Genomic DNA, 12,257 nt, shown 5'->3' on the forward strand with positions numbered 1-12,257 from the left:
TAGTGACAGCCAGTAAGAGGTACAGCCTCCGGCCGACAGTTACCAAACGTGTGCGCCGAATCCCTAGGTTTTCTGCCGGTGATACCCACATTGTTTGATGGATCATGATGAAACTTCCCATGCATGTTGGGGCAAGCATTGGCTATCGTGTGGTGCAAGAAAATTGACCGGGTCAGGTCAGGTCACGGAGCTATGACGTCACAAGAGGAACAGCGTCCGGTACTATTTTTGAAAAGCGCCCGAACCACTATTTTGCTAATTCTTGTCACCTCAATGGGAATATGCAGCAATATTAGCTTCTATAGGGAGCAAATGGACCTCCCAAATCCAAAAATACAATCAGATTTCAAAAATTTAAATTTTGATTTTTCGAATTTCTGCCGCCGACTGTGACCTTGCCGACTTCCGGCGCTCCCAACGCGCCATTTTTAGAGCTAGGGAAACGAAATACATACCAAACGATAGAGAATTGATCAAGGAACACGATAGTGAAGGTTTTAAGTCGATATCTCCCACCGTTTTGCCGCAATCGCCGCGGAAAGTTGAAAAAATTTGATTTTTTCGGAAAACTTGACCTTTGACCGGTCATAAGTAGGTCAAATGTTGACCTAGGACCAAAAAATATACCACCAATCGCGAGATCTCGTTGAGAGCAATCCGTTGGTTTTTTCCGCTAAGCTCTACGACCTTCCGTTTCGAAACGCCAGGGGGGGGGTCGTAACAACCCCCCCCCCTGGTCGTTCGTGTTATGAGAAATGGCCTGGTCGTGCGAGGGTTAACCCGCGCCCAGATGGGGTCTGCCGAGCAACGTGGTCTGATGGGGGGGGGGGCATTTTGGCCCCCCTCAGATCTCGAGAACCACGCAACATAGCGACAAGCGGTAAACGGTGTTGGATAGCCCCAACGGGGAACTACCTTGTGACCCAATTTCATTGACCTCGGTCAAACCGATGACGTCACAGGTCAGGTCAAAGGTCGAATTTTCACCGTTTACAGGCATTTCAAGAAATGCGTTGTAAAATCGTGTAAAATGCATTTCATTGAAAATCATCGATGGGGAAATGTTCTTCAAACACATATTTTGCTATTTGAGGTCACTGATACCAGGTCAGGTCACAGAGGTCAGGTCACTGGGGGGGTCACAATATGAAAGTGTCGTGTGATACATGTTTTATGGTCCATTTTACATGACAATTGCGATTATGTGGGTCAGACAGACTTAAGGACCAGCTTAGGTCACGTTTTGGTCAAGGTCAGGTCAAGGTCAGGTCAAGGTCAGGTCAAATTAGGTCAAATTTCAAAGTTGATATTTTTGCATAAAATGGGTATGGATTCGATGCAGCTCGTCACGGGGAGTTCAATGGTGGTCTCCGTTTTGCGCTACGAGCTCTAGAAATGCTAAAAAATGAGTTCAAAAATTTGACGTCATCAATTTTTAACAGTTTTTTCGCTATAACTTGGCCAAAAAAAGAGGTATCGATCTAAAATTTGGTATGTATATCGAAGAGCGCAGGGACTATCACATATTTTCCGGTTTTTTCGAAATTCGAAAATTTTATGGAATTTTTTTGAGTTTTTCTAAAAAAATCATTTTTTTTATTTTTGGGGGTCAAAATCCCAAAATTTCGAAAATCCGAGATAGCAGTTTTGTAGCGCCGTCTTTTCTCTACACAACCACATAAAGAACTTTAAAATTGCTTGTTAACTGTAGAATTGGTGAGCGTTTCAAGATGTCATGTTTTTTGCTCATTTTTACTCGAACATGACCTCAGTTTGACCTCAATAACTGCTGACCTGAGGTGACCTGTGACTTGAAATTTTGTTTGAAGGTGTCAAATTGATGCCCGGTAAGGTACCCAAAATTTGGCGGCGCTGCGCGCCGCCGTTTTCTCGCTATTAAAGAAAAACCACAGGGGGGGCCAAAATGCCCCCCCCCCCCATCAGGGCGCGGGTTAACTTTTGTTGTCGTTTTGTGTCATTGTTTTTTGTAGGCATTACGGAGAGGATGGAGAAAGGGTGTTTCGGCTTTTCTCCACTATGACGCTTGTCAAAGCCGAAATGACGACCATATGTACGTGTGACGGTGTGGTAAAGTGTAGGGCGTGCTGAAACAAACTAAACCGAATATTGAGAAAGAATGGAGCAGGCTGAAGCGGGACGAAACGAACTGACATGAACTGAAGCAAAACAAAACCATCTCAACGTCCTGAAATGAATTAAAACGAACAAATACGAACTGAAACAAACTACATCAAACTGAAGCGAACTCCAAGGAACTGAAACCACGAGTTGAAACGAACTGAAACATTGAAACGAGCTGAATGGAGACATAATTAAGTGCAACGAGTTAAAAACACTAACACCAACCGAAGCTAACTGGGCGTGTCGAAAGAAGACACGAATGGAGCGTTCTTCGCGCGTATAGGATGCGGGGCTGGACATCAGGCTAGAGGCGCGTTTTCTATACCGCGCGGCCCACCGTGCGGCCCTCTCTGTGCGGCTAGTTATCGGGCCTGGCTGGAACGTTTCTCTGACGGCGGTGCTAAAAAATAGAAACTGTCTCGGCGCTGGCCGCCGGCAGTATTGGCCAATTAGCTCGACTAGAGAGTGGTATCGGCGGGCAGCTGGCCGCCCAGCGGCTGTCTGAGACGATTGGCCGCCGCGCGGCGCCGACGCGACTCCTGACTGCGGTTTGCCTGAGAGCCCGACGCCGGCGACGCGTCGCTGGAAGCAGGGAAAGGCGGCAGTGTGAGGAGAAACCGACACCGGGCTGGGCTCGGCTCCGTGACGGCGCCGCGGACAGGGCTCTGTGCCGTGACGGGGCCCGTGACTCGTGAGCCGAGTCCGGTAGCGGGGCTGGTGGTCCGGCGGTCCGGAGACTGTGACTGGGAAGGGAAAGGTGGGAAATGGAGTGTCTGAAGCTTTGTATGTAATGATGTGTTTCGATTTAGTTATCCGTGTTCGGCCAGCTACCAGTCAAATAAATTCATCCTCCTTTGAAATTGTGGTCTTTTTTGTTAAAAATAACTTTCGTTTCGTCATCTGAGGGATACATTTCAAAGTATGAGTCTCTATTTTCCTTGAAATCTATTCGGTTTTAATAAAACATCAGTCATCAACCATGTCAGTTAGTCAACCGTTAGTCAGTTGAGTGTGGTCACTAGACGCTCTCTCTCCTCGTCGACCGTCTGCCCTGCTGCAGTGCGAGTGTGGGCCGCTGCTCTGCAGTGTTCAGGGGGGCGTGACACGATGTGTGACCGGCACGGCGGCCGGCGCGGCGGGGCGGGGCGGCGGCCCGGGTCGGCCGGGAAAGTGGGTGGGCGCGGCGGAGAAGGCGGCGAGGGGAGAGAGAAACCCGGATCTGGTGTGGGGCGATCCATCAGGCGCCATGGGAGGCGGCCGGGGTACCGCAGGGAAGCGTCTCCTCCGTCTGGCCGCTGACGCAACGCGACGGCAAAGAGAAACCTACCGCTGTTACGACGCCACATGGAAAGGGCGGAACTGGCGGGCGGCACACCGATTTCTTTTCGGCTAAAATTTCTGACGATTATCTAGTACACCTTCGCTCGAAAGTATAGTGCTCAAGTTATTCATTTTCTTTTTTTTGTAGTAAAATAAACACAGAAACACATAACCGAGGAATAAATGTCAAACAGTTTTGCGATCACAAATGTATCACAATGTGTTTAGTTCTTCCAAGCCATTCTAGTGATTGTAGCGTTTTCATCATTCCTTCCTGTCTATATGTTGTCTACTTTGTAACATCCTTAGCTAGTGATACCAAATTCGTATTTGGGATTATGCTGAGCAGTTGTAACAGTGAATATTGTTCACCTCATTGTGTGATCGTCCTCTGGCTTTCGCGTTCTTCGCTCATCTGTGAAGTTTGCTCCATGTTGAAAACGCCAATGATCGTATATATGAAGAGGAATTTATTGCCATCCTTCTCGTCTCATTGCGATATCACGTCAATTGTGGTCGAGACGATGCAATAAATAACACACAGTAATATCCGAGTCGTCACTTAGCGTCACACGCGTCCGAGAAAACAGTAACAACAGGCAACAACAAACAATCCCTGTCAGAACGTGAGCAAGAACCACCAAATACTGGTCAACAACTAGTCGGTCACAGTCGCACGTCACGTGGGAGTCGGTGGCGCGTGGATACGCTCCTCTCACTGAGGAGAGCCACGCGCCGGTCCGCGCGGCCGTCGGCGTCCCGGTCCGACCGCCGCGCCGCCCGTCAGAGCTAGTAGCTAATGAGGACTACCTGTTACGAATGCATGAATGCTGCATGACGCGACTGCTACGTCCCTACCGCACACCGCACGGAATGGGTATGAGAATTCGAATGTGTCAGACTACCCGAGTCACACGTCGTATGCGTCCCACCGTCGCTTATGTACACTGTCGCTCGCGGTCACTTGTCCCGTCATTTGTCAACAGCTCAACACACAATGTCTTGTGTCATTTGGCATTCTGTCACTGGTGTCGTATTGTCACATGCGTCAATAAATAACTATCAATAAGTTAACAACAGGCTGGTCAACAGACGTTGGTCGTCGTTCCGCAGGCTCTAGATGGCGTTCGAGCCGTTGTACTTGGTGATGAGGTTCTTGATGCTGAACTGGCAGCCGCTGAACATCTCCTCGCAGGTCTTCTGGCTAGTCCGGCCCTTGTTGGCGGCATCCATGTACTCGTCCAGGAGCATGCGCATCTCCGAGGGCAGGTTCAGCAGCTCCAGGTACTGCAGGTAGCTGTAAAACCAAACACACACACCGAGTTAGTACAGATAGCAGCACAATCGTGCCAACAGATGTCGCCGCCGGCAGTGTGGCAGCTGCCGCCTGCGGCTGTAGACTGCACCGCTATGCACCGTGTAACGGTAGTCCAATTGTGGGCCAGAGGGACAGGCCCGTTGACCCGGTTCGAGGTGCACTAAGTGGACCAGAGGCGCGCGCGGGAAAGCGAGCCAGGCGCGGCCATTAGCCAGCGGCTACCGAGACGGACACTGGGCCGAGCCTATTAGGCCAACCGTGAGCCGTGACCGGTGGTCTGATCGAAATCAGCCCGACTCGCGCCGCCGCACGGGAAACTGACCTCCTTGTGAATGAGGCTGGCGACAACAGCGGCGACACGCTTCCAACAGTTACGCTACTTTACAGATCTCTCGCATTCAAAGAGCGCAGCCATGTGTGGAGCTCTGGCTGGACCGCTGAGGGCGGCACGCGACGGGCTGAGGCTCACCTGAAGGCATCGTTCATCTTGCGGGCGGTGGTGCCCCAGGTGTTCTCGTTCTGGTGCAGCTCGCACACGATGCGCTGCTGGCACTCCATCTTGGTGGCGTCAAAGTTGCGGTAGACCTGCGCAGAAGAGGAGAGTGACGGCGTCAAATCGGCGCGAAATTCGCCAGAAAACAGCGCGAACAGGGCTTAGGCGCGCCAGTCATGTCACGGTCAGATGAGGACTACACGCAGATAGTAACCTTGGCAGTGAAGCGCGCGTGCGTGACGTTGTCTTACCTCCTCCATCATGGCGATCCAGTCCAGGATGGACAGCTTGTCGAAGACGGCCGAGTACGGGTCAGAGGCAGACCTGCAGTGGAACGGGGGCATCATCAGACGGTGACACGCGTGCTTTGGGAGGAGTTCGGTACGTTACTTTACTGCAGCTAGGAACATAAGAACTTTGAACTTCGCTTATTCAATGTGAAGGATCAAATTATATCGATTAGCTGAACTGAAACGCACATCATTGAATAGCTGCTGGACATGAATGTGTCAGCAATAACAGCGAAAAACAAAACTAGGAATTGACACAAAAGCAGCTACAACACACAAACAGCAAAAGCAAATTATCGTTAGAAGCAGCCGAAAGCAGAAGCGCTAGGCCGTTGGCCAGGTCGCCTTCGGTACAGTGATGTACCAGCCATGCATCCCTCCACCGAGCTAGCTACAGGTACTTCGGATACCACACCGGGTACCTCACGTTACCTCGCTGTACTGCTGAAACACAAGGTGTTAGAATATGTCACTCCGTGACAAAGGCGTCTCCAGAGGATGGCAGGGGTATGGTACAGGCGGGTCAGGTCAGGTCAGGTCTCGTAGACCTGTCGAGTGCTCTATGGTACACAGAGATGCGACGTCTCCGATGTGCGTCGGTTAGAGTCGCTCGATGTCCTCTTCAGAACCCGTCAGGTTGCTGGTTAGCGGTGCATCTTCCGCCGGGTGACGGTCAGTGACTCTGCGGCAGCCCGAGCTGGCTAGGCTAGCCGAGCTGGCCGAGCTAGCCGAGCGGCGCGAGCGTCCGCTTACCTGCCGATGCCGTTGCCCAGCTTTCCCGTCACCAGGGCGTAGACCAAGTACACTGCCAGCCCGATACCGGCCAGGACGAACACGGCGGCGGCGATCTTAGTGATGACGCAGCCGATGCTTCCCGACGGACAGGTGAAGAGGTGGGCCGGGTTCAGCGTGTGGCCGATGCTCCCAAACAGCCGGGAGGTGTCGTCGGGAGAGGCCGAGGGCGGGGCCGTGGAGTAGATCAGCTGCGGGTAGGGGTAGGGGTACGGATACGGGTAAGGAGTCGGGCTGTACGGAGGGTAGGAAGAGTAGACATCGCTGGAGGACATGGTGGCTGGATCGGCGGGAGGCTGCGAGACGAAGGAGCCTGAAGCGGACGCGGTGCGCCGATCGGCCGCAGGCTGGGGAAGATCAGGACGCGGGGGCACCCCGGCGCTGGTACCGGACCGAGCCACCGCCACCGCGCCGAGGGCGTCTCCGGCAGTGAACGGTACAGAGGATCCACCGACCGCTGCAGCCATCAGGAGCAGCAGCATCTGTACAACGGCGATCTGGCGGGACATGCTAAGAACAGAAGGCAGACAATCAACGTCGGGCGCCGAGCGAGGCGGCCCCGATCGACGGCAGACCGGCAGAGCAGTTCCCAGGTGCTCAGTTGGTGGGGTTAGCTTACAAACAGTAGCTAGCTACTGGAACCAAGCGTATGTGCAAGTCGGAGTTTGTACAGCAGATTGCTCTGCAGGGGTTTGTTTGTACAAGTCGAACTACTTCTGCTGGTCAGCTTCATTTACAGCTGGTCGGTATTGTACAGCGCGTCTCGCCAGCGGGTATGTACAGCATCTGGTCGCTGTACCTGGCCTGGCCGTAGCTCGAGTAGGAGCTGCCACCCGAGTAGCCGCCATCGTAGCCGCCGTGGCCGTGGCCGTAGCCGCCGCCGTAGCCGCCGTAGCCGCCTCCGTAGCCGCCGCCGAAGCCGCCGGAGAACTTGCTGCCGATGGAGCCGAGCAGCAGCCAGAAGCCGATGCCCAGCAGTGCCAGGGTGGCCAGCAGTCCGAGCGAGGCTAGCACCGAGGAGGCGCTCAACGGGATCAGCGAGCCCGTGGCGTTGAAGAAGAGGAAGCGCGGATCGAGCTCGTCCTCGATCGAGTTGGACGCCAGCTCGTACTCGTCATAGGCCCGCGCGGCCGAGACACAGAGCAGGAAAAGGATCGGTAGCCGGTACATGATGCCTGAAAATGAACGGGCTCGTGAGATGTGGTGATCGAGAGTGCGGGAGGGTAGGTATTCACATTGGGGAGGCCTTTGTACATGGGTGCATATTCAAACACACTTGGTTAGTGAGTAGCAAAGCGTTAAACCGACACCGAAGCACTCACCTTGCTCGGCTGCTGCCTGAGATGTAGTCGTAGTCATACTCATACTCATCAGCCCTATCGTAAGCTCCTCGATTGCTGCTGAGTCGTCGGAACAACTCGACTAGGAAGGCGATTACGGCAGGAATAATAAACAGGATGAATGCCGCTGAGAGCAGCGCGAGGATCAGCGAGGGAACGTCAAGAGAGACGTCTGTGAGAGACTGACGAGGTGAGACAGAACTGAGAGTGGTGTGACGAGAGAGGTCCACAGGTGAAGAGACCGTCGCCGAGGCGGTGTGAAAGAGACAGCCGGAGGCAACTGAGAGGAAGGTAGATAATGCCCTCATGTTGTGTTGTTTGTCTGTAAGGGTGAAGATAGGTGCTTGTTAGTAAGTGAAGGTTTATGGTGCGCACAAGCGCGGAGAATGAACCGACTCCTGACGTGGTGGTAGAGTGTCTGGAGGTGCAAAACATTGATAGATTTACTTATTAGTTGTTAGTTTTGTTGACAACACTTATTAGCGCAATGAGGCGCTCTGAGGCATGCGGGTGGGATTGATGGAGGAATGAAGGATGTAACCGCTTCTCCTCCGAGCTGACCTGTGGAGTGCTTACCTGTTCCGGCTGCGCCCTCTCCGCCCTCCGTCTTTCTCAGGTGCCGCCGGGCCAGAGGGGCGCCGGCGTGTGACAACCATCAGAGTGAGTGTGTGTGCCGCGGGGCGCCTGCCCCGGTACGTACGAGGCGGAACGAGCCGAGTAGCCACCTGAGCCACCCGAGTAGCCACCCGAGTAGCCACCCGAGTAGCCCGAGTAGCCCGAGTAGCCTGTGTCGACGTCCCCACTCAGAAGGAAAATCAGATATGCGAGCGCAGCTAGCAGCAGGAGACCGGCCAGGCCGGCCAGCAGGGCAGCGTATAGCGAGTTCAGGCTGATTGTCAGGCCTGATGTGTTGCCGAGGAAGAACAGCCGCGACTGCACAGTCGGCAGCGTCTCCTCGGCCAGCGCAGCAGCCACAAGCGCACACAGCCACACGCAAACCAACATGCTGTTTGCCATCATCATCTGCAACAGCGCGGGCGGCATGCCGGCGGTGAGGGGACTGGGGCGCGGGCACGTACCGGGCGCTGTAGCCGCTGCTACCGCTGGACCCGTACGACGAGAGGCTACTGTAGCCCGTGTCAGTGTCGCCAGACAGCAGGTAAAGGAGGTAGGCGAGACCGGCCAGCAGGGCCAGGCCTCCCAGAATGGCCAGCAGGCCAGCGTATACTGAGTTGAGGCTGACACTCAGGTTGGAGGTGTTGAAGAGGAACCGCGCGTCTGAGGGGTCCTCCACCTCATAGGGGTCGAGTGCGAACGCCGATGTGCACAGCACAGCGAGGAGCAGGTGGGTCAGCATCTTGCCTTCCTGAAAATAGTGCAGGGCGTTGAGCTTAAGGGCTCTTTACTCTGATTAACGCCGTCAGGAGGACAAATAGTGAACTTTAAGATTAATTAGGGAACTCTACCGACAAGGCAAAAAGGATCTATGGCCGAGGTCAATCGATGCTCGCCATGTGAAGCGTATGATCTTCGTGTAATCTTCATGTAATCTTCGTGTAATCTTCGTGTCAGCTCTTATCGTAATACTGATGGATATATTTTGCGAATGTGAGTCTGTATGCCATCACCATGTTGTTGGAAATTTCGTGTATGTACGTGTCTTTCGACCGCAGGGGCCGTCTTACCTGCATGTCAATGTAATCATGTTGTAAAATCTGTAGCATGCACGGCGCGGCGGCCGGGTGCGATGCCGCCGCACCCTGTCCATATTCCCGCCACCACCATGTCGATCTGTATACGTACGCAGCCCTGGCGGAGCCGTAGGAGCTGTAGGACGAGCCGGCGGTGGCGTAGCCCGTCTCCTCAGCCGAGCCGAACAGGAAGAACGAGAGGACGGCCATGAGGAGGCCAACGACCAGCAGGGCCAGCAGGCCAGCGGCCAGCGAGGAGAAGGACACGGCCAGGGAGGTGGTGGCGTTCTCGTCAAACAAGAAGCGGGAATCAGCCTCGTCGTAAACATTGGCTACGTCGCTGGCCTGAGCGGCGGCAGCCAGGAGCAACACTCCCACAGCGTAAAGGGTGCGGTTCATTCTGGCGGCCTGCAAGTGCACAACAGATGTTGAGCGGCGCGGCGCTATATACAGTGGCCGATTAGCGGGAGGCCGGCGGCGCCGAGCGGCTCCGCTCGTGGCCAACGGCCGACCGCCGCGACCGACACCGCTAACGGGACGGCGCGCCGGCCGGCCGGCCGGCCGGTGATCGGTTACTGACCCCAGCGCGCTGCCTGACGGCAGGCCGGGGCCGCAGCCGAGCACCGGGCCACCACCAACCCACTGACTCATTTCTACACACTCCCGAGAGGCGTTCCCGGCGCGGCAGAGGCGGCGGCGAGCGCGACACGACCCGAATCGGGCACGCGCCACGCGTCACCGTCTGCCGCCGCCGCGCCGAAAGTGGAAACGCATGCTCTGAGTGACGTGAAATGGTTCGGTGGATCGGTGAGCGGAGCCGATAGCACGCGCCGGCGGGGTGCTTTGGTGCCTTTACAGCTTTGTACAGCTCTGCACAGTCATGGTACACACAAATAAATAAACACTTATAGAATGAGGAGGCGACACCGTGAAGCGATGTCACGCTCGTGATTTGAATTGAGAATGAAACCAAATACGATACTTTGTAAACTTTTGTAGAATTCAATCAATGACAAAGAACAGAATACCAATAATAATAATCAAGTGCGTTAATTTAAATCAAAGATAAGATGGACTTTATGATATCGAGCTTATAATGAACATTGAGTAAAAATGTAAATGACTAAAAAAATCGAAAAGAGCGAGACATTTAGCAGCGAAGCGAGGCGGGCGGCAGCGTGCGCCAGACCAGACAGACCAGACCAGACCAGCAGCAGACCATCGGTCCCAGGCGGTCCTTGACAGTCCCGCCGTGGTCCCTGATGGTCCGGCGGTCGATGGCCGGCCAGAGCGTGACCTCAGGTCAGGTCACCTCCCGGACTGGGTTAGGTCAGGTGACAGTGGGCGCGCCAGGCAGGGCGACGGCTCCGGCGTAAGTACAGAGCGACTGATCAATGACTGCTGCTGGATTACAGAAAAACCGGCCCAACCGGCCCACTGGAGTAGTACGTTAACCAGCTCCCGAGAAACGTCAAGTTCAACCGGTACCGGTATTACAGGCTAGACCAGTTATAAATGACATTGAACTTCTATGCATCAATATTTACGTTGCAACGGTTTTTTGAACCAAAGCAAGTGGTAGGAAATGACAGAATTATATAATGCTCTAACATTTTTATTGTAAGAAAATTGATGATATCGCAAGCTTCTGAGATAAGTACAAATTTGACACCAGAGCCAAATTGAATGAATTCTAGGGGTTGAATGGCAAACTGCTGTCAGCAGGCAGTGAAAAACAGAAATAAATCAACAGCAAATGATAATATCCAGATAGCAGAAGATGCGCAGCACTGATCGGTCCATTCTGAGCTCTCGCCTTCGCCGCCGCCGCCAGCACGTGCCACACCGAGCACCTGAGGTCACCTCACAGTCCGGGCCGGTCACACCACGGTCCCACACCGGTCTTAGCGCCGCCGCCGCCGCCGCCGCCGCCGCCGCTTCCTCGAGACTTGTCGCTCTCACAGTCACCACCGGGCACGTACCTGGTCGGACTAGCCTACTACAGATGGCAAGTGAACTGCTGGACTGCTGGAGTCACACTGTGCCTCTCGGTGGCGTGGCGGCCGTTTTATAAGAGGCTGTCGAGCGGCCCGATTCGGCGCAACGGCACCGCCCCCGGCGCGGCGCGCCGACGGCCCGGAGACGCACGCTAACCTACAATCTCACCGCCACGGCCGGCCCTCCGCTCGGCGGCGGCGGTGGCAGAGGCAGAGCTGCCGCCACCGCGACAGGAGCCACTTGGGCAGCTGCCGGACGCTGCAGCCAGGAGCTGACCGATGATATGCTAGAACGGACGGCGATGCAGGCCTGACGATCAGACCTATTGAAGTTTGAAGCCTGCGTCGCTGGAAAATTTGATAATTTGAGTTAAATATTCGTCGCTATACGAAGAAACTGTCGCCATGCATACATACATATATAAAAACGTCGCTATACGTATAAAAACTCTGTACACTAAGAAAAGCGTGTGCTTATAGCAAGGCCGTATAAGAGGCTTATAGACGGTATCACAACTTCTTGTGTACGATTGACGCATTTGCAGTTGTCTCGTAACCTTTGATAAGCAAAGTACTTTTAATTTTCGTCCCCTTCGGGCACAATGGAGGGTTATGAATGTTGGTTATTACTTAACTACTTCTTCGTGCTTGTCAGGGCTAATTTCGCTAGCTACTTCATCATTTAAATTTCTAATTTTCACCCTCTAATTGTCATTGAAAATACATGCAAAACATTTTTATGCATTTGTGCTTCTTCCAAATCTTTGGTGGTTGTACTATTTTTTTTCAAATGTACATAGATCGTAACGGTGCTGATGCTCGTAATAAATCATATATCGTGCGCCTGGAAAATACTTCTTTACGGAAGCCACAA

General features: G+C 53.7%; 1 protein-coding gene across 3 annotated transcripts; it reads right to left on the reverse strand.

Moving 5' to 3' along the window:
* Positions 1-3,912: 3,912 nt before the first annotated feature.
* LOC122371407 (keratin, type II cytoskeletal 1b-like) lies at positions 3,913-11,732 on the reverse strand. 3 transcript variants are annotated; one of them, XM_043347709.1, is made up of 5 exons: positions 11,369-11,732; positions 8,775-9,061; positions 5,525-5,597; positions 5,250-5,365; positions 3,913-4,759 (listed from the first exon to the last, which is right to left on the reverse strand). In XM_043347709.1, the coding sequence occupies exons 2-5, from the start codon at positions 9,050-9,052 to the stop codon at positions 4,579-4,581; spliced, it is 648 nt and encodes a 215-aa protein (XP_043203644.1). In that variant the 5' UTR covers positions 9,053-9,061; positions 11,369-11,732; the 3' UTR covers positions 3,913-4,578. The 3 variants fall into 3 exon arrangements, with proteins under 3 accessions (XP_043203644.1, XP_043203643.1, XP_043203642.1); XM_043347708.1 differs by lacking the exon at positions 8,775-9,061 and adding an exon at positions 9,499-9,794; XM_043347707.1 differs by lacking the exon at positions 8,775-9,061 and adding an exon at positions 7,155-7,530 and having other exon boundaries at positions 11,369-11,513.
* Positions 11,733-12,257: the final 525 nt, after the last annotated feature.

Source organism: Amphibalanus amphitrite, unplaced genomic scaffold (genome assembly GCF_019059575.1).
Source record: "Amphibalanus amphitrite isolate SeventyFive unplaced genomic scaffold, NRLGWU_Aamphi_draft 001240F_arrow, whole genome shotgun sequence".
NCBI classification, from domain to species: Eukaryota; Metazoa; Arthropoda; class Thecostraca; order Balanomorpha; family Balanidae; genus Amphibalanus; species Amphibalanus amphitrite.

Bases quoted from the DNA above. Each gene is read 5' to 3' on its own strand.
- LOC122371407 (XM_043347707.1), bottom strand. From the start codon at position 7,525: ATGTACCGGCTACCGATCCTTTTCCTGCTCTGTGTCTCGGCCGCGCGG. The intron at 5,366-5,524 runs GTAAGACAACGT...TCTTCTGCGCAG, and splicing joins GGATCGCCATGATGGAGGAG to GTCTACCGCAACTTTGACGC. The intron at 4,760-5,249 runs GTGAGCCTCAGC...TTGGTTTTACAG, and splicing joins AAGATGAACGATGCCTTCAG to CTACCTGCAGTACCTGGAGC.